General features: G+C 49.6%; 9 protein-coding genes and 2 non-coding genes across 11 annotated transcripts; 4 read left to right on the forward strand and 7 right to left on the reverse strand.

The window, feature by feature from the left end:
• Positions 1 to 4: 4 nt before the first annotated feature.
• Positions 5 to 600, forward strand: V1518DRAFT_415844 (TOM7 family-domain-containing protein). The gene is made up of 4 exons (XM_066903905.1): positions 5 to 108; positions 177 to 252; positions 311 to 347; positions 404 to 600. Exons 1-4 carry the CDS (start codon positions 79 to 81, stop codon positions 435 to 437), a joined length of 177 nt encoding a protein of 58 aa, XP_066759776.1. The 5' UTR covers positions 5 to 78; the 3' UTR covers positions 438 to 600.
• A 281-nt stretch (positions 601 to 881) lies between these two features.
• Positions 882 to 2,017, forward strand: V1518DRAFT_373388 (mitochondrial carrier domain-containing protein; the record flags this gene model as incomplete). Its single annotated transcript, XM_066901431.1, has 5 exons — positions 882 to 1,020; positions 1,078 to 1,225; positions 1,280 to 1,628; positions 1,685 to 1,870; positions 1,913 to 2,017. The coding sequence occupies 5 exons, from the start codon at positions 882 to 884 to the stop codon at positions 2,015 to 2,017; spliced, it is 927 nt and encodes a 308-aa protein (XP_066759777.1).
• Positions 2,018 to 2,271: 254 nt separating this feature from the next.
• V1518DRAFT_437732 (uncharacterized protein) lies at positions 2,272 to 4,813 on the forward strand (the record flags this gene model as incomplete). The annotated part of the gene is made up of 6 exons (XM_066906335.1): positions 2,272 to 2,288; positions 2,537 to 2,756; positions 2,785 to 2,798; positions 3,389 to 4,084; positions 4,141 to 4,556; positions 4,617 to 4,813. The coding sequence occupies 6 exons, from the start codon at positions 2,272 to 2,274 to the stop codon at positions 4,811 to 4,813; spliced, it is 1,560 nt and encodes a 519-aa protein (XP_066759778.1).
• Positions 4,814 to 4,943: 130 nt separating this feature from the next.
• V1518DRAFT_t31 lies at positions 4,944 to 5,054 on the reverse strand. The gene has a single exon. It is a non-coding gene; the product is annotated as a tRNA-Leu (tRNA).
• Positions 5,055 to 5,846: 792 nt separating this feature from the next.
• Positions 5,847 to 7,089, reverse strand: V1518DRAFT_427067 (LicD family-domain-containing protein; the record flags this gene model as incomplete). The annotated part of the gene is made up of 2 exons (XM_066906019.1): positions 5,847 to 6,633; positions 6,689 to 7,089. The coding sequence occupies 2 exons, from the start codon at positions 7,087 to 7,089 to the stop codon at positions 5,847 to 5,849; spliced, it is 1,188 nt and encodes a 395-aa protein (XP_066759779.1).
• Positions 7,090 to 12,010: 4,921 nt separating this feature from the next.
• On the reverse strand, positions 12,011 to 14,495 carry V1518DRAFT_427068 (Dolichyl-phosphate-mannose-protein mannosyltransferase-domain-containing protein; the record flags this gene model as incomplete). The annotated part of the gene is made up of 5 exons (XM_066906020.1): positions 12,011 to 13,426; positions 13,476 to 13,569; positions 13,640 to 13,814; positions 13,875 to 14,274; positions 14,331 to 14,495. 5 exons carry the CDS (start codon positions 14,493 to 14,495, stop codon positions 12,011 to 12,013), a joined length of 2,250 nt encoding a protein of 749 aa, XP_066759780.1.
• A 356-nt stretch (positions 14,496 to 14,851) lies between these two features.
• Positions 14,852 to 16,608, forward strand: V1518DRAFT_415865 (galactosyl transferase GMA12/MNN10 family-domain-containing protein). Its single transcript, XM_066903906.1, has 4 exons — positions 14,852 to 15,533; positions 15,585 to 15,634; positions 15,694 to 16,083; positions 16,141 to 16,608. Exons 1-4 carry the CDS (start codon positions 15,209 to 15,211, stop codon positions 16,402 to 16,404), a joined length of 1,029 nt encoding a protein of 342 aa, XP_066759781.1. The 5' UTR covers positions 14,852 to 15,208; the 3' UTR covers positions 16,405 to 16,608.
• On the reverse strand, positions 16,493 to 18,219 carry V1518DRAFT_415867 (pyridoxal phosphate-dependent transferase). The gene is made up of 3 exons (XM_066903907.1): positions 17,859 to 18,219; positions 17,434 to 17,784; positions 16,493 to 17,375 (listed from the first exon to the last, which is right to left on the reverse strand). Exons 1-3 carry the CDS (start codon positions 18,019 to 18,021, stop codon positions 16,648 to 16,650), a joined length of 1,242 nt encoding a protein of 413 aa, XP_066759782.1. The 5' UTR covers positions 18,022 to 18,219; the 3' UTR covers positions 16,493 to 16,647.
• A 19-nt stretch (positions 18,220 to 18,238) lies between these two features.
• V1518DRAFT_252829 (uncharacterized protein) lies at positions 18,239 to 19,036 on the reverse strand. Its single transcript, XM_066901004.1, has one exon. The coding sequence runs from the start codon at positions 18,944 to 18,946 to the stop codon at positions 18,401 to 18,403; it is 546 nt and encodes a 181-aa protein (XP_066759783.1). The 5' UTR covers positions 18,947 to 19,036; the 3' UTR covers positions 18,239 to 18,400.
• A 1,041-nt stretch (positions 19,037 to 20,077) lies between these two features.
• On the reverse strand, positions 20,078 to 20,149 carry V1518DRAFT_t30. The gene has a single exon. It is a non-coding gene; the product is annotated as a tRNA-Glu (tRNA).
• A 2,145-nt stretch (positions 20,150 to 22,294) lies between these two features.
• Positions 22,295 to 23,563, reverse strand: V1518DRAFT_415872 (uncharacterized protein). The gene is made up of 2 exons (XM_066903908.1): positions 22,786 to 23,563; positions 22,295 to 22,720 (listed from the first exon to the last, which is right to left on the reverse strand). The coding sequence occupies exons 1-2, from the start codon at positions 23,356 to 23,358 to the stop codon at positions 22,544 to 22,546; spliced, it is 750 nt and encodes a 249-aa protein (XP_066759784.1). The 5' UTR covers positions 23,359 to 23,563; the 3' UTR covers positions 22,295 to 22,543.
• Between the last annotated feature and the right edge of the window lie 432 nt (positions 23,564 to 23,995).

Consider the following 23,995-nt stretch of genomic DNA (forward strand, 5'->3'; position numbering starts at 1 on the left):
ATTTCAGCCCCCGGTCACAAGCCAGCTTCTGAATAACCCACTCCGACAGCAAGTTCACGTTCGGACATATACACAACAATGGCATTTTCACTATCCGAAGAGACTAAGGTTGGTTACGCCGTGGTGCACCTCGTGCGAGAAGGCGCGGAACGGTAGCTAACCACGCACTCGTGCAGGAGCGTATCGTTCGCATCCAGGAGGCGTCGCAAGTTATTTTTCGCTACGGATTCATTCCCCTTATCATCTACCTTGGTATGGCGAAGTTTTAGTACTGCTGCTTGTGTCAAGACTTCTCATGCGTGTCGTATAGGATGGTCGCAGACGTCGCCCCGCCCGTCACTAATCAGGTACGACTAACACCGTCCTCTTCGACTTTGTGAAAATTCCAATAACACCTTCATAGCTTGATCTCGCCGCTTCCCATCCGCAACGTCTAAACAGCAGGAACTTAATGAGGACTCGACTATTGCTATGGATTGGTTCAGCAGTGTTTGTACATAGGTCAAGCAGGATCGGGTAGTTGCCGGTCCCTCAAAATTGGCAATTGCGTAGCCGCCGAGAGTCGTATTCAGTGTATAATAGAAACAGTCCCACATCTCATTATGCAACCATTGTATCTGCTCTTCGTTCCGGTTGTCTAATGACCCCGTAGATAAGAAAGTAGTATGACGTTTAGATCATGCCGTCGCCATCAAAACTTTTGCGCGGCTCGATCTACGGGTTATACAAAAAACTCGTCATTCCGAAATATCCAACACATACCTCGACGACATCCCTGTTCCATATAGCACTCCACGCAATGATGTACCATATAATTTGTTCTTCGCCGTAATATTACGACTGAAGAACCTATATCCGGAGCCTAAGTACCCGTCAGAAGGATGAAAGAGACAAACGAAAGTACGCCGCAGAGCCCGCTTTTTCACGGGGTCACTGTGGATGCGGTTGCTGGGCTCGCGGCCGGGTGTGCGACTACTCTAATAGTTCATCCGCTTGACCTGATAAAGGTCCGTTTACAAAGTGAGCTGTTCATATGCTGACTCATGTTTGGAGTTAACAGGCTAACGCTGGCACAAGTTGACGACTCACATCGATCTCCAATGGGCGGCATAGCAAACGTGGTTCGTGATCTACGGCACTCGCAAAGGCCACTGCAAGAGATATATCGCGGTCTGATGCCAAATCTTGTCGGGAACACTGTTAGCTGGGGTTCATACTTCATGTGGTAAGCAATGCTACGAGAATATTGCTTCAGGACGTTGCTAATGGTGAGGTGAAGGTACGAATATTTGAAAGATAAAATGGGAGATTTCTATGGCCGCAAAGATCTTCGATTTGCAGATTATTTAGTTTGCTCAGGTGCATCTGGATGTCTTACCGCGTTGTTCACAAACCCAATATGGGTAGTCAAGACGCGGATGCTTTCGACTGCATCCACATATCAAGATGCTTACAAAAGCATGAGCCAGGGCTTTCGACAGATTGCCCGAAACGAGGGAATGCGCGGATTTTACAGAGGATTTTTGGCGAGTTTGTTTGGTGTCGGTCACGGAGCTATACAGATCATGTTTTACGAGGAGATGAAGCGTTACTACGTTGGACAGGCTAACAGCAATGATCAGAAACTGGTCAGCATATCCATTTATCATGGCTGTGATGCAACAGGCTAACTATTTAATTTTAGTCCACACCGCAGTACATTACGTTCTCAGCAGCTTCAAAAATTGGAGCGAGCCTGATCATGTATCCATCTCAAGTGATTCGATCAAGGCTCCAGCGCTATGATGCTGATAATGTGTACCTTTCCATGCGAGACGTTATCGCGAAAACAGCAAGACAAGAAGGGATACTTGGATTTTATAAAGGGCGAGTACTGCCGCATCACAGTGTTGTGTTGGGGGTGCCGTTAAAGCTAACTCCTCTTAGAATACTGCCGAATCTGGTTCGCGTCGTACCGGCAACATGCGTGACTTTTGTGGTGTACGAACATACTCGGAGCTACATGAGATACACTTAGCTAGCACCTGTTGGTCGCAAGAGGACTAGACATAGACCGCTCTTGCCGATGATTTCAATCGGTGCATATCACTGGAGTGTGGCTACGCTTAGATGTTTTGAGATGCATAAAGGAGGCGTTTATGTTCATTTTGTAAGATATTCAAAGGCATTTTCCCTTACATCTGTGAATTAGACTCGGCAGGGGACAGGAAGACAAGGAAGATCATATGACGTTACTTGCATCGCGCGGACATCTGTAGAGCAACTGTCAAGATGACGTCGAACCCGTAGTACAAGCGAGAGCTTGTGCGCAACAGAGTTTAGACCGCGAAGATCATCATCTCGTTTAGAATTTGTGGTCAGCTTGCTCGTCTGATTTCCAAGCAACGACGTCAACTGCAGCAGCGACACACTCCGTCTAGCCTAAGAACGGGCTAAGTCAGTTAGGATAGCAGATTCTGGACGCTGTGCATCAAACCACTGAGATCGCAGAGGACGGGAACGGTGACGTATCAGCTGTTGGGACAAATCACAACAGTAGCAGCCGTGCGGATGATCGCGACCTGCTCAGCGCATTTGGCTTGATCTACGTTCTCCCCACCCATCTCTCACTTGACGCATACCGCGACCTTACCGACGCGCTTGCGAAGCACGGCGCGACGATCACGCAAGACGCAAACTCTGCTGACCTTGTGCTTGCGGAACTCAACAGTGGGTCCCGTGCGATGATCGAACTGCGCCGGCGGGCAATAGCTGCTGTGAGCTCTGCGAAACTATCGTCGCAAGCTAATGTTCCAATTGTGAAGGCTGCGTGGGCAAGAGAGAGTATCCGCCAATCTAAAGTTTTGAATATTCGACTGTATTGTCTAGGCGAGGTATCGAAGAGAACAACTACAGAGACGCCAATCACTTCAGTTCTAGAGTTCGCGACAACGGAGGCGGTGACCGAACCGGCTGCTCGAGCTATTGATCAGACGACGCTATCACCGGAACCTACCAAGTCCACTGGGGGTCGGAAACTGAAAGATCAATCGCTAGCAGCTGAAGCACAAACGACACCCACTCCATCGCCGCCGGCCACGAAATCCGGTCGAGCACGAAAGCAGAAAGATCTGCCACCGACATCTAAAGAACAGACGAGCTTGACAATGAAGCAGACAGTGCTGTCACCATCGCCTACGAAATCTACGAGGGGTGGGAAGCGGCAGGAACTGTCGCCGACACCAGATGAACCAAGTAGCTCATCGTTTGAGATCACGCTATCTCCCTCACAATCTAAATCAACTCGAGGACGGAAGCGTAAGGAGCAGCCACCATCGTCGAATGAGCAGGCCAGTCCCGTTATGGATCAAGCTACACTATCGTCTACGCCCTCCAAATCAACCCGGAGAAGGAAACGTATAGATCAGTCGTCGGTATCAGATGAACAGAGCAGCCAGGTGATGGAGAACTCAACGCTATCAACGCCGCAAGCTAAGTCTCCCCGAGGACGAAAACGCAAAGAGGAAACACCGTCATCAGACTCCCTCGAAGACGCTCCAAAAGCACCCAAATCACCAACCACATCACGAGCTCGCGCAACCGCAACCAAGAATTCCGACCTACGGCCACTCGACGCGATATATTTTGAGAAATACTCATGCATGAGACCACATCCAATAATATCCGTCAATGAAGACCTCTCAGACGTGCTGAAGAAAGTACGGCATCTTCGCGAACTCGAAGGCAACGAAGTCAGCGTGCGAGCGTATTCTTCTGCAATTGCCGCAATCCGATCGTACCCATACAAAATCACAACTGCTGATGAAATACAACGGTTACCAGGCTGCGGTGCAAAGGTTCATAAGCTTGTCGCCGAATATCTCAACACCGGTACAATCGCAAGCGAACTGCACAAGTACGACTCGAGGGAGGTACAAGCTATTCAGGAGATGTACGATGTCTGGGGAGTCGGGGGGCGCGTGGCGTCGGATTTTTACCATACGAAGGGCTGGAGGTCTGTCAGTGACCTGAAGGAGAAAGGATGGGATACGTTGACGTCTCACCAAAAGGCCGGAGTGACATACTACGATGATTTTAAGACCCCGTATGACGTCCATGCAGTTTCACGAGAGATGATAGACTAACAAAACCAAATCTCAGATTACAACATATTGAAGTCACGCGAATACGCGACGTGATCGACGCTCATGCAGTTCGAATCGCCTCAGACGCCATCTCCACTGTATGTGGGTCATACCGCCGGGGCCTGGCAACGCACGGCGATGTCGACATCGTGATCTCCTCACCAACAGCATGCAACACCGCGACAGGACACCATTCATTTCTCCTCTCGCTGCTCAAGTCGCTCAAACAAGACAATCATGTCACCGAGGTGTTAACTGTCAGTCACGGTAGCAAAGAGAGAAAACTGAGAGGTTCAAATATGCAGATTGATTTTGCGCTCGTGATTTGGAAGAATAAAACGTCTGATCCGGAAGCCAAAGTGAATTACTCTCGAGTCGATATAATCTGCTGCCAATGGAACAATATAGGCCCAGCGATTGTTGGCTGGACTGGTATGATCTGCTACTTACCCAAAAATCTCCAGAAGTTGTACTAATCTGATTGCTCCCTAGGTGGTACAACATTTGAACGTGATCTCAGACTTCGATGCAAAGACCTAGGACTCAAATTTACAAATGGAGGCATCGTAGATCGCAAAACAAACAAGTTAATCGACACATCTGCGCCGACACTTGAACTAGCAGAAAGGAGAGTTTTCGAACTCGCTCAGGTGCCATATATTGAGCCGGAGCTGAGGAACACAGGTTGAGCAACCGAACGGCGTGCACAACAAGTTTTGGTAAATAAGATGCGACTCTACGTCAACTATATAACAATTTAGTATACCTTGTCAGTACATTCATTAAAGACGCACAGCATGAGAGGAAAAAAAAATTCAGTGACAACTGTGAGATTCGAACTCACGCCCCTTGCGAGATCCGAAACCACGATAATCGTGAAAGAGAATAACTCTTGAGTCGGACGCCTTAGACCAACTCGGCCAAGTTGCCTAGAAACTATAAAATAATTCGGTTCTACAAGGGTGGGTGATCAACTACAGCATAAGCGCATACTAATTTTGTAGTTATGCCGCATTTGAAGTCCACTTCGATGACATATTGAAGGCCTAACAAATGCTCTTCTTTGAGATATCATTGCCATGAAACTTACCTACATTTATGTGTCTTTAAAGATCTAGAAGCCTGTGTCATACATCATACCACTTTGTTAAGTTATACATTTTCATTCATTATTCAATTACTTCTACAGTCGATCCGCCAATATATATCCCAAATATGTACATAAAAATAAAGTCGTCACCACAGCTAGAATTACGCATAACTCATAAACAAATGAACATCCAAGTGATCCAGACACTCCGCGAGATAACAGGGTACGCGATGGTTACACCCGCACACTTTGGCAGACACATGCATAAAGAGAAGAATGCAGAAGAAAGAGCTTATATAACAAACCGTGTCACCTTGACAAATCAGTAACCTCCTCTTCCTTAGCGGTAATCCAATCAAGCCATCGTAGAATACACCGCCACATCTCAACAAAAAATTACAAGGCAGATAGTAATGTGACGGCAATACCTGTGAAATGAATACGCTATGATAATGCAAAATCGCGCATGCCGCATGAATATTGCCAACAGGCACAACGCGAACAACCGATGAGAGAAATGATTAACCAAGAAAAGCTACTCAGTTGCGAGCAGTAAGCTGCGAAATGACGAAATATGCGAAGCGTATAGTTGGAAAGATCCCGCAAAAAAGCAAAATGCAGAGAGAACACGACTATTGCCCTTCAGCGCTAGCCGCGCTGCTAATATCACGACGACGACGACCGCTCTTGCGACCGGCCGCTCCAACGAGGAATCGTGGAGGCATGTCCGATTTGTTCTCCTTAACAATCTGAATATTATCTTTCATTCCTATCCGTCCTATTGCTGCCTCAGCAGCGCGAATCTTGACTGCGGTAGTGTCGTCATCAGGAGCGGGAGATTCGGGTATGTCTTGCGGCTTGAAGTCATCGGCGGTGGCAATTCTCATCTTGCGATTGTCAGGTCTAAAAACGTGTCCATGCGCGATATCGGATTGCGGTCGCTTCAATGCGGCAAAGTCTTGAGCCCTGAGCCACTTCTGGTCTTGTATACTGAAGACGTAGCCCTGGAAACGGCCGTTTGTAAGGGCGCGTCTCGAGTACTCCTTCTGTAGGATCTTCTCAAACTCGTACGGCACGTAAGTCGTTTTGTTAATAAACAGCGTCTGACGCAGAGGCACAATGTCATCAATTAGATATTTGTGGTTGTTCTTGCATGAAACGATGTTGGGATGGCGTATGGGGTCGGCTTCGGCAAGGGCAGTAAGGTCAATGTAGAGGCCATTGTCCGTATCGATGAAGCGGCCGTCGATGACGTTCATACCGTTTCCGCGCGATCGGTAAATAAAGTAAGGATTGATGTCGATAAGATACTTGTGGGGCTTGTTGTCGTCATCCATGTAAGTGTACGTGGTGTAGTTGAACTTGTGCGCCACTTCCTGCATGGTGCGGACGAACATCTGCACGTCAACATCGACATCCCTAATTTGCCACGGTCAGTACACACGCCGCAATATAAGAAAAAGGTCGGCCATACCATGGCAATGGATCTCCGTTCCAGTACCAACCCAGAAGCGTGCCGTGGGCGATCCACGACTGGATGTTGTTATCGCTATTGAAGGCGAACCATGCGGCGAGCATATGGCGGATGCCGGTAGCGCGGTCCTCGTCGCTGAGCTCGCCCTTAAAGGTCTTCTTGTCGTAGTGCAGACCGATCCACTGCTTCTTGCGCCTGATAGCGGGCTCGGAGAAGTACTTTGGCGGCGGCTTTGATGGTGTCCGCGGTGGTGCGATGTAGAACTGCTCATGTGTGATAGACATGGGCACGATTCCATCAAAGTCATCGCGGCTGTCGTCGAGGGAGATGGACAACGAGCGGATGCCGACAACGAAGAGGATGACGGACAGCGCGAGGAGCGCTGCTGACCGGCGACGCATTGTGGTGAGAGTGCAGTGGAAAGGGAGGGGACGAGAGGGAGCGGTGCGACGAAGGCGAATGACAAGAGCAGAAAGCGGAGGTTACAAGGGGGCGGCGGCACAAGAGATAAGACCGGAGCTGGCGGCCGGCAAAGGGACGCAGAGACAACGCGAAGGGGCGGAAACTAACAAGAATGGAAAAAATATGGGAGAGACGCGGCGGGGAGGAAGCGCTGGCTTCGCGTGGTTACAATCGTCGCCGACGCCCGTCCGCCGCTGGGAAGCGCGAGGACGCGCGTGCCCGGTAGCCGCGAAAGGACGCGCGGACGCCAAGCCTGACCCGGCGTAAGTTCGCGCTGCGGGTCGCTTGACCTCCTTCCCGTTACGGCCGTGAGCATTGGTTCAATGCCGGCCACATACGTCATTGCGCGGGCTCCCACATGCGGCGTGGCGATAGAAATTGCGTCTTACCACCCTTCTCAACACAACGTGCGGGCCCTTCACGTCCCATGCCCCAAACACGATCCTACCGGACCCCCGCCGGCAATGGCAGAAACGGATGCTAGGGCTGCAGCATGGAGTAGCAGTGGAGCAGCTGGACAGGTTTGCCTGTAGCGCCAAGGAAGCTCCGTGTCGTACATAGCCGCCAGCATCAGCGCTGTTCAGTCCGGTCAGCGCCTCAGTATCGCCACCAGTGCCCCGGACAAAGTGGTCGCGCGACCATATTCGCCTCTCCTGTCGTCGGCCTTCGCGATCCTCCGTTCTTCTATCCCGGCTCCTCGTCGTCCCGCGCATGGTCGCGGCACAAAACACTTCGTACACTGCCACCCACACACCTATAATCATGACGCGCGCGCAGACTGCATGTATTACACACCCTCATCTCTGGCTGCCCCTCTCTGGCTGCCGCGCACTTTACGAATTCGTTCCTCGATGTCCTTGGCATCCGTCGGCTTTGAACTGCCTTGGCGCGCTTGCCCTATCGGTCTATCTCCGGCACGGACACAGCCTTAACCTTCTCTCCTTCCTATGCTACTAAACCAGCTCTGTGCCCGTACCGTTCGATACGCAGAGACAAAACGGCGAACGCCTATCCACGGGCCAGTGCCAGGTCTTTAAACTGCCTAGGGCAAATTTCTGAGCGGCCGTGATAACAAACTGGTTCCGGAGTGTTGCCCTCGGATTGACAAATCGCTGCTCTACGGTTGGCTGTCGTCCGAATGTCTTCAGCAAATTAACCAGCAAGCTTGCTCGCACGAACAGCTTCCCAAAGCCTACGGAACCGACCCTTCGCCGCGTGCACCTGTCGCTCAACCACCCAGCTCATTTTGTCTTGTCAGGCGACCGACGAAGACGGAGGAAACCCGCAGCCGCCACCTCGTATCACACAGCCTTCCGAAAGTCTTCCTCGTAGGTCTAACCGTTTTCCAGTTCAATCTATCCTTCGGAATCTGTGCCGAGCAAACCCTCGCAAGCCCTGAGAAAATAATGCCGAAGTTTATCGACCGATCGGCATCAAGACGAAGTAGGATTCGCTCGTCGCCCGCAACATACCGGATATCAAATCGTTATCCGCTCTATCTGATTCACGCGTTAAAAAGACTGCTTACATGCTCCATCTGAAAATTCAGCATAATATAATCCCTTCGTTTGTGCAGTGGCAATCAAGCATCAAGTTCAGTCGATTTGTTGACATATGTTCGGCTAGCTCTGGAGAATGCTGTTCCGTGTTCCGATCCATATCGCAATGATCCGTTGCATTCACATGCGCCACTGCCCATCTATATCACTTCGAACCCGCAACCAGCGAGACTGCAGTCAATTATCAAGATGATCGATAACCCGTCGACAGCATCATAATAATTCCCGGCGAGCGACTTTGCCACATGTCTGCGCCGCAATGTGAATAGCAAACTCAAACTGCGAACTCGCTTGTAAGCCCAGCAATTTGCTGGCTCGTAAAATTACACCCAGCTCTCGGCTGAATCAACCCTGCAGCAGAAAAATGTGTGCCAGGGCGAGCCGCCGCTGCCTTCGTTCTTGGTATTTCTTGAGTCCGAGTCTAAGAGATTTCCTGCAGAGGAGTCATGCGTCGTCGGTCCTGCATATCCCCTCGTTTGGCAGGGGTTCAGTGCTCCAATTTTGCTGACTGGGTCAGGTGATCCGGTTCAGCAATTCCAACGAGGAGCTAACTGCGAAGCAAGGTAGGTGCAAGGTGCCCCGCAAACCTGGCTCTGGTGGGTTACTCGTCACGGCTCCCACAACTGTAAAATCAGCGTCGGCTGTTCCAACTCTAAACTTTGAATTACGTCGGGTCAGCTGGGGCACATGAGGTTTGATTCATATAAATTTCGCCGTTCGCCGTCACAGAACAAGTCGCGAGAACGAGCAACTTCGGTCTGACCCTCGCATCACATGCGCACTCCGCATGTCGCTATTGTTATTCCTTGTGGTTAGCCAGACCGCTTGTTCCCAGTTAGCTGGGCGCTACATGAGGGAAAGATTTTTCCTGCATTTGAGGAGTCCTAAAGGTGTGTCAGAATTCTACCCCTGCCCACCAACAAGCGGCTTAGCCTTCGGTTTTAAGCCTGTTAAGCCGTTCACGCTAGAGTCCTACTCGTTAACACGCTCGCTGGGCGTGGAGATACCGGTATGAAGCTAGCTGCTAGCGTCCAAGTGCGAGCACAGATGCCGCACCATCGTAGCTATCGCCTCGCAACTGTGTCTGTCTTTACAGCGGTATCCTCTATCCGCCGCCATTGCCATCTCATCAACCCACTTGCTTCCTTTATAAGAAGGCATCTGCCACCGTTGCGAGTTGCATGCGATATAGAGATTAATCCATTCAGTTCATTAAATTCCTCGCGGCTACTCTGGGACATTGCTCTGCCCCGAGCTTTCGCAGGAAATTTGATAAAGTCTGATAGAAATCGACAGACGCCGGCCGACGGCTTGATCCCGATGCGCGGCTGCTCCGCAGCACAAACGCAATTGCTACTCCGCACTTAGTGCCCCAGCAAACCCAGTGCAGCTACACTTCTGCCGGACATACCCCGCCGGCGCCCCTGAGCCTGTCCACAACGTCATGGCGCGTCAAAGGAAACAAGCATAACACAGTTAGCATTGGAGGCCCTTACCCTTGGAGACTCTTGAAGCAGAGACGCAGGCCGAGTTCGCTGGCGTGCAAGTGAGACGCGCGTCCGCTTTAGCCGAATTCGTCCTAGACCATCTCCAACACCATCTTCTACTCCCAGCCTGTCTCGACAGGCCGTGGACTTGCGGTTGCCTACACTCGCACATATATATCTGGGCAGCACTTCAGCTAAGATTTGGCCTGCATAGCTGTGCATGGCTGGCACCCGAGTTAATATTGCGCAATCGCGCAATATTGGACACTTGCACACTCGCGCTCGACTCTTCCTTTACCGCCTGTGCTCAATTGGGATTTCACAGCTGCATAGGCACATCTATCTAGCAACATGAGGTATTTTGTTGGTGCATCGGCCAGACTGCCTTCGGCCCCCCCTTAGACACGCTCAACTTCAACCAACTAAAGATCTGGCCATCAGCTCGGACTTGTCACAAAATAAGACCCTTCAATTACCAGTAGCCCGATGCGCACGGCTGGCTAGATGGATTAGCGAATTTGCAAATTGAACTATATTGTGACCTGAAGTTTAAGCACGATCTGTAAACTGGCTTGGCTATCATTGTCAACCTCGTATGAATTTCTAAGAGCTGGCGTGTGTACAGTATGCTGAAGAGTCATGACGATTCGAGATAAATTAGCCAACTGACTAGAGCAGGTTTCGACATATTTGCCTGCTCTACTTTGAACGAGACCTGAAGTGATCCATGATCAAGTCTGCTTGCTCCACCTTCCACGGATCAGATGCAGCATTATTCCAAGAAATCAATATAGCACAACACGCATAGTAGTCTAGCAGGAAGCCAGATGGACCTGTAAAGCAGTGCTTGTAATAGTAACTAGTGAGAATGTGCTAGTAGACACATCCTCCGGAGAACACCACCAGACGCGCTAGCGCAAGCGCCCCAGACGCATGAGATCGGCGCCTCCGTTGACACAATCGGCGGCCTCTCTACCAACATCTTGCAAGTTTCCCACTCTATCGTCACTGTAGTTTCCAACTGAAATTCATTGCTTTCCATTCTCACTTCATGCAGTGCTGGTAAATATAGATCTATTTGCTGTTTCATGTCAGATCTTCAAGAACGCGTTCTGACGCGTAGCTACCCTAGTACACAGTTCTGCAACTCTTGTTTACGCCTTATCTTATCCATGCGCACCGACTTCCTAATTTAATCTTTGCTATTCTCTTTCCCCGTCCATCTGACTGCCGATTCGTGCGTATCACTGGCCCTAATCTCTCTTTCTGTCAGCAAGGCTAGTAGGGAATTTACACATTGAACTGATGGTTTACTGGTTTGTTGTTCGGCAGAGCTAACAGATGACGCCGTCGGGTCAATTATTAATCGCTAACGGCACTTTTGACACCATTTGAAACAAGTACAACAGGCTTGTTATCAAAGGCGGTGTTACTACGTCACCTAGCGTTTCTGTCAGCTGGAATACGGTCGCCCAAGTATAAATCAGAAATCGTCGACAATAGGACGTGGACCGATCGATCTCAGACGAGCAAGTCCAAGTGAGTCATTGATATTATGATAGTCCATCAATAATGCTCTGCTTGTGAGATGAGCCGATTGTACTTTTAGCCCCTAGGCCGTAACTATAAAGTGTTCCGAACTGGTGTTACAGGCAGATGCGAGTCGTACCAGAAACACCTGCCAGACATCGTCATAAATGTCAGTCGCTGAACTATTTAACTTCTACTACAAATTTGTGTATGCTTTTTTCCCCGCTTCCAGTCGATTCTTGATTTCTGCATATGCATGACTAAAGCTGAACCTACCTGCTATCCTAGATTTTCCACGTGTCAAGCCAGTTCAGGTACTCATACTGTTCATGGCTGCCCACCATCCCAAACGATATTGGCGAGAACAGCCAAAACACGCCAACCACGGTAGCATAAGTAAACAGATAAGACGCCGCTAAGAAAATTTTGCCAAATCGGATTCCACCGAATAGCTGCTTCGTGACAAAGTCGAAACAAAATCCAAACGTTAATATCGCGAAATATAGGGCCGGAAGGTAGTGATGCACATAAGTTACTCGCGCCATCAGCTGGAACGGCACGTAGTGCAGCACCCAGCCCAGCGCGGGGTAAATACCAGCGTATATGTAATGATCAACTTGCTTCGGCGTCAAGTCATCAGTGTAGTGCCGCTGCCAGCGGCACAAGTAAACGAAGGTCATAAGAACAAGCAGCACTATCGAGACAGTAGATCCCCAGATAACAACAGGGTTTCCTAGAAGGTAGTATTTGATAATGTCGTCGTTCCAGCCACACATACGCAGTCCAACGTTCAATAATGGCCATTGCCATGGCTTCGATGCAAGCTCGTCCTGCTTGTCGGGATCCGGGATTAGCGCATTGTTTGTCGTCAGCATGGCCACATTCAGGTGAACGAAGTCGCGTAGAAACGGTGATTTGTACGCGCTAGCGTCGCCCGGTGGTAGCTTCTCGTTATCATGCTGCTCAATATTCCAGAAAGTGTATGGATCGTACATATGGTTCTCCTTGTCGCAAGTAACTTCGACCTGCTTGAATCCCCATGGCGGCAAGTTGACATTAGCAGCACGTAAGTAGCAGCCAAGTTCCTTATGCTTGAATCGCAGCGTAGATGTAAGCGTGTGCATCTTCTGGTCGTTATGCTTGGTATCTTTCAGGATTTCTACAACCCAGTAGTCCTTCTCATCACCGATGGTGGCGTTACCGTAGCAAGAAACTTCCCAGTGAGCCTTTGTAACAGGTGCGGCAACGGAGTGCGAGTGCAAATTCCGGCTTGTCATATGATGAGACAAGCGAATCGTATCGCCGTTTTTGATGTATCTTAGCTCAGGGTCTTCTGGATTGTAGTCCTCCTCCTCGCGGACGGGCAGGAAAACCCACTCGTTGTTCGCGTCCTTGTGATGATAGCAAGTAACTTGCTGCTGCTCAGAACCTTCGGGATATGTCTGCACGTGTGAATGCAGCAAGCCGCCACCATAGCCCATGTTCTTAATCGTGACCTTGGATCCAATGACAATATCCACCGGACTCCTGGTAAGAGGAGAATGGCGTAAATTGGCCTGAAACAACGACGGCATCTGGGCATCACCAGGACCGCTGTTCTCCAAAATCAGAAAATGGATCTTGAACGACGCCAAGTAAATCGCAAACGGAATAATGATTAAGCACATGATTCTCGCGGCCCAATGCTTCGCGTAGATCGTCTGGTCTGATCAGCATTTATCCCTCAGTAAATGCAGACGTACAACATACCTTGGGAAGCTTTAAATCTCCAAACATGTCCCATAGCTCGTGAACTGTGTAAATGCCAATAAGTGCAGTTGTCAACATGCCGACCCATTTCACACTATACGGCGCAGATGCTCGCACGTTAGTTAGAGAATTCAAAGCAAGCCTATCTACATGCAGCTAACTACCTAGTAACGAATCCGATATTAGCACCGGTAAAGACCAACCAAAACCACCATCCCAAGGAGAATGGTAATTTCTTGTACTCGTGGAATTTGGCCAGTCCCATAAAGCTCGTGAATGTAAAGAGCATAAGCATAGAGTCGAGAAGAATAAATCGTGAGATCGTCGCATATGAATTTTCTAAGACGTCACATTAGCGTTTGCCGGGATTCCACTACTACATGACTCGGGACAACTTACCACAGAGAACCATGAGACTGACGAGCCATACAGCGGGAGTAGAGAACTTCAGGCTTCTCGCCGTGAAAAATGCGACAGGAACGCACAGCGCACCAAATGTAGCATTGAATAGTCGCATAAACGTGTAATTGATTTCCGGAGGGTAGTGCTCGCCTGACTTGAATTCGAAAGAGCCGTTGTATCCACACAGAAATCCAGACAGTCCAACGAGCATCTTTCCCAGTGGAGGGTGAACATCGAAGTAAAACTCGCGCTTGAGATAATGAGATCCAAACTTTCCAAAATGAGCTTCGTCCCAGGTCACAATATCTGACGCTCCGATCTTGTACATTCGAGAAGCAAACGCGAGAACAGTGAATAGGAGCGGAGCAGCGTATCTCTCAAACGATTCGAATGACATCTGATTTGCAAGCTGTTAGACACGCAATTGCGCAATTGCAAACAAGTCAAACATACTTCGTCCTCGGCATACCGATTATCGCTCTCATAGTACTGTTGAAGACGCTTGGGTGACTCGGGTGAACTCTTCCTCTCTGAAGATGAGCTCTGCCCCTTGTGCTTCCGGTGATGCACCGAGTGCGCTTGCGGGTGGCGCCCAGATGATACTGCACTTGATGACATGTCGAGCGGCAATCAGATCAGGAACGATATCTGTGTGTTAGGCCGTTTCTGGGCAGGAGTCGTCGCCGTCTTGTCGAGCCAAGGAGAACACAGGGGAAGAATGCAAACGAGTCCCTCACGGCCGGTGATTGCTCGACGTTTTAACTGAGCTCGAAATGCTGGCAAGTCGACTGTAAAGACTTGTCGCGGGATAGGAATCGAGAAAGCGACTTGGCGTAGAAACAAGCACGCGTCGGAAATCGATTTCTGCAGTGCAAATAGAACAAACGCGTGTCCAAAGAATAATTTAGAGTTGACGCGACGTGTATAATTAGAGCCGTGGTGTAGGGTTTGGGTTGCTGCTCTGCAACGCGAGAGGATGCACTCTCGCGCAGTCTACCGTCGTAAACCGTTGGAGAACAGGCAGACAGTTAGTGGCGACTGTTGCACCGGCAAGTCTATTTCCAGGCAGACGAGTTTTGCACCTGAGTCCCGCTCGTTGCTGTTGCATTTCAGCGGGCGCGATCGTGTTCACGCGCGGCTCGAATTTACGTCGTTGTTACGGCTGCCAAACGAGTTTCCGCTTAACCAACGCCAGCAACGACCCCTGTCACGCAAGCTCACCGATACCTAGTCTTTCTTCCCAGAGCCATCGTTTGCCCCCGGCAATCCGTTCTCTCAGACTTTCGTCTGCTCCTGCTTTTTGGCCGATCCTTCTACACGCACATGACGTCATGAAGGATAAAGACGATAGCCTCTTTGCGCCCACGTCGAAGGCGACGCGGACTATCAACACAGCGAAGCGGTCCCTAAGACGGCTACGACAGATCCTTATGCGGCGCCGGATTCTTGCTCTTATCTTCACGGGACTGCTACTTTACCACTTCCTTTCAAACTCGGGTCTGTGGTTTCTGCCAGCCTTCAGGTGGGGTTCGAGCAAGTTCGTGATTATCTTGGCCGTGAATCAAGGTGGCGGAGTGATGCAGTGGAAAGGACCGCAGGAATGGGCCGTCGAGCGAACGAGCATAGCCAACAAGCGAGCTTATGCTGACAAGCACGGTAGGTTGTTAAGCTCGTCATATTTAAATACCGCTCACTAATAGCTTCCAGGGTACGATCTAGCTATACAGGATATGTCGATCAAGAAAAGATATGCACATGTGAGTACTTTTGCACCTTGCATAATGTGTTGCGTGAGAGTGTTTCTAATAATTTGTAGGAATGGAGAGAGTCGTGGGAGAAGGTTGATGTGATTCGGCAAACGATGAAACAGTACCCCAAGGCCGAATGGTTCTGGTGGGTAGATTTGCATACGTACATTATGGAGCCAAGCGTCACCCTCGAACGGCAGGTGTTCAATCGCCTTGACAACGTCACGTATCGCAACATCTCGTCATACAATCCACTAGCGCTACCAACGAATCTTCCATTTGTTGAATCCAATCATCAGATCAACATGATCATTCCACAAGATTGCGGCGGGTTCAATCTTGGCAGTTTCTTTATCCGTCGAAGCGAATGGACAGACTTTTTGCTAGATATCTGGTGGGATCCGGTGTTCTATGAGCAGCGACATATGCAATGGGAACATAAGGAGCAGGACGCATTGGTAAGCTCATGCTATGTTTGGCATATGAATGACCAGCAGATATTGACGCAAATTTAGGAACACCTTTACACTGGCCAAGCCTGGATCAGAAGCGGCATTGCTTTCATTCCGCAGCGACTTATCAACTCTTTCCCTCCAGGAGCGTGTAACGATCAGGCAGGAGACAGACGCATCTTTTACAACGAAGAAGACCGCGACTTTGTTGTCAACATGGCCGGATGCGAGTGGGGCCGCGACTGCTACGGTGAAATGGAGCACTACAAGCAGCTCTCGCTTGATTTACAGAAGCGGAAAAGATCGTGGTTTTCGCTATGGAGCTGAGATGATTAGGATATGCATACACTGAGAAGCCATAGATTTGTGATTTGTTTTGTTGTTACGTTATGCCCCCTAATGAGGATCCATAATATTTCGTGTATATAATGGTAATTGTACAGTAACTACTGTGTAGAAGTACCTGAGCTTGAGTACAATTGGTTGCAAATTTGAAATATATCCCGCCCAGGCTAAATAAAAACATGCTCTATATTTCTATCCACCAGTTAACACTAATCAACGAATAATCTAGTTGTCGGCCACGATCTTGTCGTACACGCCACAGAACTTCATGCTGTCAATTTCCTTGCCGTTTCGGGCGTTCTCCTCGCAGATCCTAACGGTATTGCGAATTGCCTGCTTCAGCTTCTCGATAGCCTCTGGCGAAATCTGATGGTGGATCGCGATTCGCGCGCCAACAACCGTAATTCCAAGTTTGGTGCTTTCCTCGATTAGAATCTCGGGATCCAATTTGGCCTTCTCCATATCCAAAAAGATGAAATTCGTGTCGACCGGAATCTGAGGGACGATCCCAAACTCGTCGTACAGGTCCTTCGCGAGCTGCTTCGCAACCATATGGGTCTGCTTTAGCTTGTCGGGGAAGAGCTCGGTCAGCGCTGCGTCCGCAGCCGCCGCAATGAGACCAGCCTGGCGAATGCCACCGCCAAGCTGCTTTCTAAACCAATTAGCAGTCTCGATGAAATCGCGCTCGCCGACAATAACGGTGCCAATAGGGGCGCCAATGCCCTTGGATAAGCATAACGAGATCGAGTCGAAGTATTTGGCGTACTCGGAAATCGGGATCCCGGTCTCGGCAGACGCGTTCCAAATGCGAGCACCATCAAGATGGAGCTTAAGGCCGTGTTTCCGAGCAAGTGCAGCAATTTTCGCAATCTCCTCAATTGGCATGATCGCTCCACCCAAGGTGTTTTCTAGCGAAATGACCCGAGTTGGCGCAGTGTGAATATCATTTCCCACTGTTATCCATATTAGTCATGGTTAACCACCTTCTAGGCAGTTTCGTAAATCACTTACAAATTAGATAGCGTCTGACATCTTCAGCGGTGAGGTATATCTTGTTCTTCGGCCAAACGGGTGTGACCATAGCTTGCGACAGCATTGCAAGACCAGCAGCTTCGTGTGTGTACACATGCGCCCGATAGTCGCACAAGATTGAGTATGGCGGCTGGTGCAGATGGGAGCGAATGCAGAGCTGGTTGCCCATAGTTCCGGACACGACAAACAGGCCAGCAGGCTTGCCCGCCATGGACGCAATGCGGTCCTGTAAGTCGTTCGTGGTCTTATCCTCCTTGTAGACGTCATCACCATGGGTCGCCGTTAGCATCGCCTGCAGCATCCGGGGGGTAGGTGTCGTGACAGTGTCACCTGCAGACGATTAGCTAATCTGAACATCTACACTGGCAGTCCCGGAGTCCCTGAACAGACGGACATGTACGCACTTTTGAAGTCAGTGGCCGCAACGCTTTTGTATTCCGACATTCTGGCGACGGAGTATGAAATATTTCGATACTGTAAGGCTATGCTTCTGGTCTGCCGTGGTAGTAGCCGTGCTTGGCCACGAATACTCGCAAGTGAGGTCGTCAGACGATCAATAAAGACCATGAGCAAACTCTAGTCGAGCAGGCAGGCCGAGTGCTGAACAAATAGCCGGGAGTCGTGTCAGGGAGGAGCGCCTCTGAAGAGAACCAGAACAGAGCGAGCCTATCCACAAATCAAAGCTAGGAAGGCGTTGCAGAGGAGCACAACTAACTTCGAGGTCAGTTCCTCAATTTCGCGTTGAATTTTTTGGGCAGGCAATTACGTGCTGGAAATCCCGGGATGTTTCGGTGAAGGCTTAAGTTCACTAGAGTTTACGCGGCCCCAGCCAGAAAAACTTCTGCCTCTCCTTTGACCATGACGTAGCGCGCTCCTGGAGTACCTGGCGGATGAAATAGCAACTGTGCCGGAACCGCTACGCTTTGATGCTCTTTAGCTCTAATGTTTAGAGAGCATCATCGTAGAACAGGCAGGCGCTTAGAAGCCGCAGCAGCTTGCGCGACGGAACATAGATCATGTGAGAGCCGAACTTTAAATCACTGTGTACAAACTTCAACTGCGCCGAGGGAGATGAAGTCTGTGTTGTTAGTTGTCCACAGGTTGAACCGCCGTTTGGGACAGACCCGTAAGATAAATGGATACATATACTATCGTGCATGTCATCATTAGCTAATTTGAATTCATTGAACGAGCTAATTATTCTCAACGCCTTGAGAAGCGGTTGCGACAGCAATCGCTGTTCTTCATATGGACTTTGATTTCGCATTGCTGTAGTCAGTCTCGGCATGGAAGATTTCCGAATAACAACCTGCATTGTCCGATCACACATACAGTCATTCGACGTGCATTCAACTTTTTTGAAGAATGTCGCACGCTCGTTCTGCTGACGGTGGAACAAGACAGAGCGAAACGAAATGGTACGGGCCTTGATGCAAGCCCAGTAACGAATAGCTAGGAGCAAGGCCATGCTCGCATAGCAAGTAATTCGCATATTGATCACTCAGACTTGAGTCACCAGCGGATACGATTCGCATTCCGAACCTCTGAGAAGACAACGACCCTCTTAGTACCCTTGATGAGAGAATAATTAGACGAGTTAACCATTATTGAGAAAATGCATTTCTGCTGTTATCAATAAGCCCATCTGGCTATCACCAGTAATGCACCTTCTATGCCGTCTACGAGTCGTGTTTGCAAGAGTCACTGGAAGACACCTTTACATCCCAGACCAGCTTCCGGCGCGGTTTCCCGCATATACTCCGATAAATTCCGTTACGGTCGCTCGTACGTGAGAGCGGAGGTCGCAGTGCATACTATCTGCCGGTGTATATGGCCGAGAAGAGCAACAGCATATTCAGCTTTAACAATTGGGCGATTATACGTGCCGTACAGAGCGGATATATATGCAAGATTTTTTGACGAAGACGCACAAGCAAAGAACCGCGAATATATTATTACGAAGGCATTGATAAGAGAGCTTGACATTGCATTTCGGAACCAGAACTACTACAATCTTCGGACCTAATACGTTCGACGAAGGTACTACAATAAATCAGTGGAGATGATTACCGTCAATGACCTGGCTAGCGATGGCTCTGAATGGCTACCTGAGGACAGCGAGCGCGGTTTCTGGCGTGGCGACATGTCTTCCTCGCGCGCACACGTGAAAATCAGATATTGGGATAGCGTCATAAAGGCCATTAACAATGACTGCGTCAGTTAGGTCAGGATTACTGTTGAAGATCCACGCAGATTTCTGAGGATGTTCTAATGGCGGCGACGTCGACTGTGTACTGATATATTGCTTCTGCATGGCGGTTCTGCATATATGAATCCTGTTGCTGGTGATGAGAAAGGAGACGAATATTTCATTTCTCCGGTGTTTCGCAATTTTTTGCGTTAGGAAGCAATGTGTTGCGTGTTGGCTCTGTATCACAGGCGCCCATTGCATTTTCGTGCTGCGTAGAATTAAATCTGCAAATTGCTAGCTAAGCGTACATTTATCCAAGAGCTTGATTTTCGAACAATTTTTGGACTGTAACTCACATCCTGCAGCTTGTACACGCATATGATCGCGAGGGGAAAATATTGCAGACATTCAACTGGGCGTCACAAAAAATTACTCCGAAACGGGGAATTGAACCCCGATTTGCCCGGTGAGAGCGGACCGTGCTAACCATTACACTATTTCGGATTTATGTTTAGAAAAATATTTAGAACTTTGACTAGCCAAAGTTTGGTCACAACAGACAACTAATATTGACAACGCGTAATATGGAGAGCGAAACGCGTCTTGCCTCGCAAAGAGCAGGCGATCCGACTGCGACTAACTGCAAGGCCACTGCTTTAGCTAAGCTATTGATCTGTTATATATATATATATAGTGCTCAACAATTCGGCAGACTAGCTAGGGCATAAGTTATTCAGGATTGATTAACATCATAAGTCGATGAACGTCACTCAAATTACTCGCCAAACACAAAAATACTAGCAAACCGAATGCGCAGCACTGGCAGTTCCAACTTTACTCTGCAAGTATCACCAATAATACTGCCGAGAAACTGAGAATCTGCTAATAATAAATATTCACACAACCAAACAAGACATCGAGCAAGCGCCGTCCTCGAGACTTAAACTCCGCTTGTTCTAACCAGACCCAGTTTCCAAATTATATCCCGCCCCATCGCCATAAATGAAAATCCGCAAAACAAAACACACTGAAAACAATGAGTAGCTATCATAGTAATAGAGCTGTAACACATAACTCAACGCGGCAGTCACTAACACCGAAATAACGCCTGATACTCTCTAGCCCATTATAGCGCGAATTCGCGCGCGTCTATTCAAATATAACGACTTCTCGCGCTGACGGCAACGCATCTCCTTGCGTGCAAAAATACCGTCATCGTCACAGTCGTAGGAGTGAGACAGCGATGGGGCAGAGATATAGACCTTCGTGTCGCAAGTACGTGATGGCCCAGGTAGTCCTCTGACGATAGTCGCGGAAGGAAATGGCATCAAGCGGACATGGTAAGATGGAACCGAAACGGCAGACGCGGGAACCTTTTTCGGAGAAACTGCGGCCGCAGCGGCAATTCCTTTGACGACAACCTCCGCGTAAGTGGGCGCACGAACTTGCAAGCTCACATATCCGTCCTCCTCTACCTTCAGTTGCTGGGAACTGCCTGCAGGTGCCGGTGACGCGTCGAGTGAAACGATGTTAGAAACGACAACGGGTGCACTGGCAGGATGATCCGGGTTGTCTATAAATTCGTAGTCTGCCTCAATGTCATCCACGGATGCCGCACTACGAGAAGGGACTCGCTGCCTCTGCCAGACTGAGAAGAAGGTGTTGACGAACAGCGGCATCCGGAGCACAAAACCTATGAGGATATAAGACGGAGGAAGGGGAGGACGGACGATACGAGAAAGAGAGATACGCCGCGGAGATTGCTGGGAGGAGAACCAAACGCGTAAGAGATCCGTGAGACGAGTGATGTAGGACGCGACAGGAGGGCACTGGAGGGCTCGGACTGGTTTGAGCTGTCTTGGGTTGCGTGCGTGTGGATTAGGACGGATCAGAGGGAGCGGGGGTCTTTAAAGGCCGCGGGAGAGGCGGCAGCGGTGTAGGATCAGACGGGCGGGTCCGGACTAGGGAACAGGACGGGCTGGGAGATATGTGTTGTACCTTGGGAGATAAACAACGAACCTATGACCCATCCATGGCGCGTTCTCCCAACGCGGCGCGTCTGATTTAGGAACATATGCCTGCTGCGCATGTGCGCTTCGGGCTCTAACTGCACAGCCGCCCCGCGAGCGCGTGCCGCTAGTCCAGATCCGTGTGTGCGGCCGATGCACACAAGCACAGTTGCTCCGCCGACTTCCTGTACGCACTCTCTCCGAGCCACACGCGGCCGGCGCGGCTCTCCGTCGTCCCGGACCGCACTCGGCTCCCCGGCCGGCTTCCCCGCTATCACCACCGCCTTCTGGATCACGGTACCTCTTCCATTTGCATGGTCTGCAATTCCCGACTGCAATTGCCTTCGTAAAATAGACGCTGCTGGGACATCAAGTTCTGCTTGTCTGCGGCTGCATGAAGCAATCCTGTGGGCCTGGCGGTGCACATCGCGAGCCGCGCCCCCCGCACTAGCTGCTATAAGCTTCGTGCCACTCTTGCATCCACACTGGTATCTGTAATCCATTTGCCGAATTCCACGTTGTGCTTCAGCCCCAGGATAGCTGCCACGAGGCTGTTTTCAGCAGGAACTTGATAAGATAGCGGCGTCATGTTCTCAGCAAAAGTTGGAACATGATAAGTCAATTACGACTCCGCGACTTATTCCAACAGGATGACGTTCGAGGCTACAGATGAAACCACACATCGCACAAAATGCCCTATTTTTATTTCAAAATTGCGTCATTAAATTACGCTCTGTTTCATGCTGGTCCTGGCCATATCTCATAACAGCAGTTCAGAATGCGCGTTCTTGCACAGCACAATAATGACTGGGGTACTTGTTCTATATGTTCTCCCACGTCAAAAATAACTATGCCGCACATATCGTACATCTTGACCACCCACCCACCTCTACTCTTCCTCGTTTGTCGCCTCCTTTGCCTCTACAGTTGCATTTGTCTCCTCGTCCTCTGGCGTTTCTCCGTAATTAAGCTCCATCCAGTTGGTGAAGTCGATAACGTCTTGCTGCATAATACCAGGAATCGACATGTTCTGCACCCACCGAGGCAAGTTGCCCTTCATATCGCTCTGTGATGAATTAGATTAACATACAGCTTGACAGTGGGCACATAAAGAAGAAAGAAAGTCATTACCGTCTGTGCAACAATCCACTCGAGTTTGTTGTCCTCCGTCTTGCGCAACCGGTGGAAGAAGCTGTACACGCCTCGAGTCGTCGCGTCCTCAGGTAATGGAAGATCTGCCGGCATCGCAGCAATGAAAAACTCATGTTTACTCTCCTCTGGCTCAGTGATGTAGAGCCACGTCGCGATGTCTCTCCGAGCAAATGGAGCAGGCAGGCCGTACTGCAGAAGATAGCCGCGCCAGCCCCCTTCTCGCTCCTCCGCCAGCTGAGCCGACTTGACGACCTCGTAGTATGCCACCATGTTATCAAAGTGGTCGTCGACTAGTGCCCGCTTGAACCATTCGTATGGGTGGGCCTCCGGGTCATGGTATGACCGGCGCATATACCAGAGCTCGTTCGCGATATACTTCCAGTACACTTCAGAGCTGAATTGCTCCTGCTTGGTCGATAGCTTCCATGACGACGGTGCAGTAGAAATGATGTCGTTTATCACATTCATTGTAGACTCGATAGTAGGCGGTTCCGGTAATGGTTCGAGATGGAACGCTTCCAGCTCGAATGGGGTCGACTCTTCAGACGTCATGGTCTGGTAATAAATAAAAAGTGGTCTGTGAAATGCAATCGATACGCTATGCTAACTTTCGGAGCAATCGTCGGTAAATAGTTATAGTCGGTGTCGTCGTGAGCGCAATTGACTGGAAAATACGTACGCGCGTGCTTCCGCTATCATTAATGCAGGACTCGCGTGGTAGGGGTTTGCCGGGAGCTCGTTGATAGTGAAGTCCAGGTTGTGGTTTAGGGATGCCTTCCCACGCAACGCGCCTGTGACTAATTGCTGCGAACCTGCGAGGGCAGTAACATGTTCTCATATAGACTAACTTATGCAGGTTACTAATGATTCAAATGAAGTCATCTGCCCGAAACTACGAAAAGCTGAGTTGTTTGAAGAAGACAAAGAACCGATTGAACAGCTGATATTACTACAGCTCGGCTGTTCGCAATCCGTAGCACACGAACCCCAGAGTCCAACGAAAGCATATTCGTAATCGCGCATACTGCATCCTTGCTACCCAGACCAATCGAATCTATAGCGGCTACTATATAAGTTCTCAAATAGAGTAAAGCGGCGCGAGCTGCATATCGCCATGTGCGTCATTGATGATCTAGACGGGAAAGACAAGAATTATGTCGGCCTCGGGCTTACCCTGCTCAAACCCTTA

This window comes from Limtongia smithiae (genome assembly GCF_038497785.1).
Source record: "Limtongia smithiae strain NRRL Y-17922 unplaced genomic scaffold V1518scaffold_5, whole genome shotgun sequence".
Taxonomy (NCBI): domain Eukaryota; kingdom Fungi; phylum Ascomycota; class Lipomycetes; order Lipomycetales; family Lipomycetaceae; genus Limtongia; species Limtongia smithiae.

What these genes read in the sequence shown, in the direction of transcription:
- V1518DRAFT_252829 (XM_066901004.1), bottom strand. Translation starts at nt 18,946, where the DNA reads ATGCGAATTACTTGCTATGCGAGCATGGCCTTGCTCCTAGCTATTCGT.
- V1518DRAFT_415844 (XM_066903905.1), top strand. Translation starts at nt 79, where the DNA reads ATGGCATTTTCACTATCCGAAGAGACTAAG. An exon ending in TCCCCTTATCATCTACCTTG is followed by an intron (nt 253 to 310) that starts GTATGGCGAAGT and finishes CGTGTCGTATAG; the next exon opens with GATGGTCGCAGACGTCGCCC. An exon ending in CCCCGCCCGTCACTAATCAG is followed by an intron (nt 348 to 403) that starts GTACGACTAACA and finishes ACACCTTCATAG; the next exon opens with CTTGATCTCGCCGCTTCCCA.
- V1518DRAFT_415865 (XM_066903906.1), top strand. Translation starts at nt 15,209, where the DNA reads ATGAAGGATAAAGACGATAGCCTCTTTGCGCCCACGTCGAAGGCGACG. An exon ending in AGCTTATGCTGACAAGCACG is followed by an intron (nt 15,534 to 15,584) that starts GTAGGTTGTTAA and finishes AATAGCTTCCAG; the next exon opens with GGTACGATCTAGCTATACAG. An exon ending in ATAAGGAGCAGGACGCATTG is followed by an intron (nt 16,084 to 16,140) that starts GTAAGCTCATGC and finishes ACGCAAATTTAG; the next exon opens with GAACACCTTTACACTGGCCA.
- V1518DRAFT_415872 (XM_066903908.1), bottom strand. Translation starts at nt 23,358, where the DNA reads ATGACGTCTGAAGAGTCGACCCCATTCGAGCTGGAAGCGTTCCATCTC. An exon ending in AGTGGATTGTTGCACAGACG is followed by an intron (nt 22,721 to 22,785) that starts GTAATGACTTTC and finishes AATTCATCACAG; the next exon opens with AGCGATATGAAGGGCAACTT.
- V1518DRAFT_415867 (XM_066903907.1), bottom strand. Translation starts at nt 18,021, where the DNA reads ATGGTCTTTATTGATCGTCTGACGACCTCACTTGCGAGTATTCGTGGC. An exon ending in TGCGGCCACTGACTTCAAAA is followed by an intron (nt 17,785 to 17,858) that starts GTGCGTACATGT and finishes AATCGTCTGCAG; the next exon opens with GTGACACTGTCACGACACCT. An exon ending in TGTCAGACGCTATCTAATTT is followed by an intron (nt 17,376 to 17,433) that starts GTAAGTGATTTA and finishes TATGGATAACAG; the next exon opens with TGGGAAATGATATTCACACT.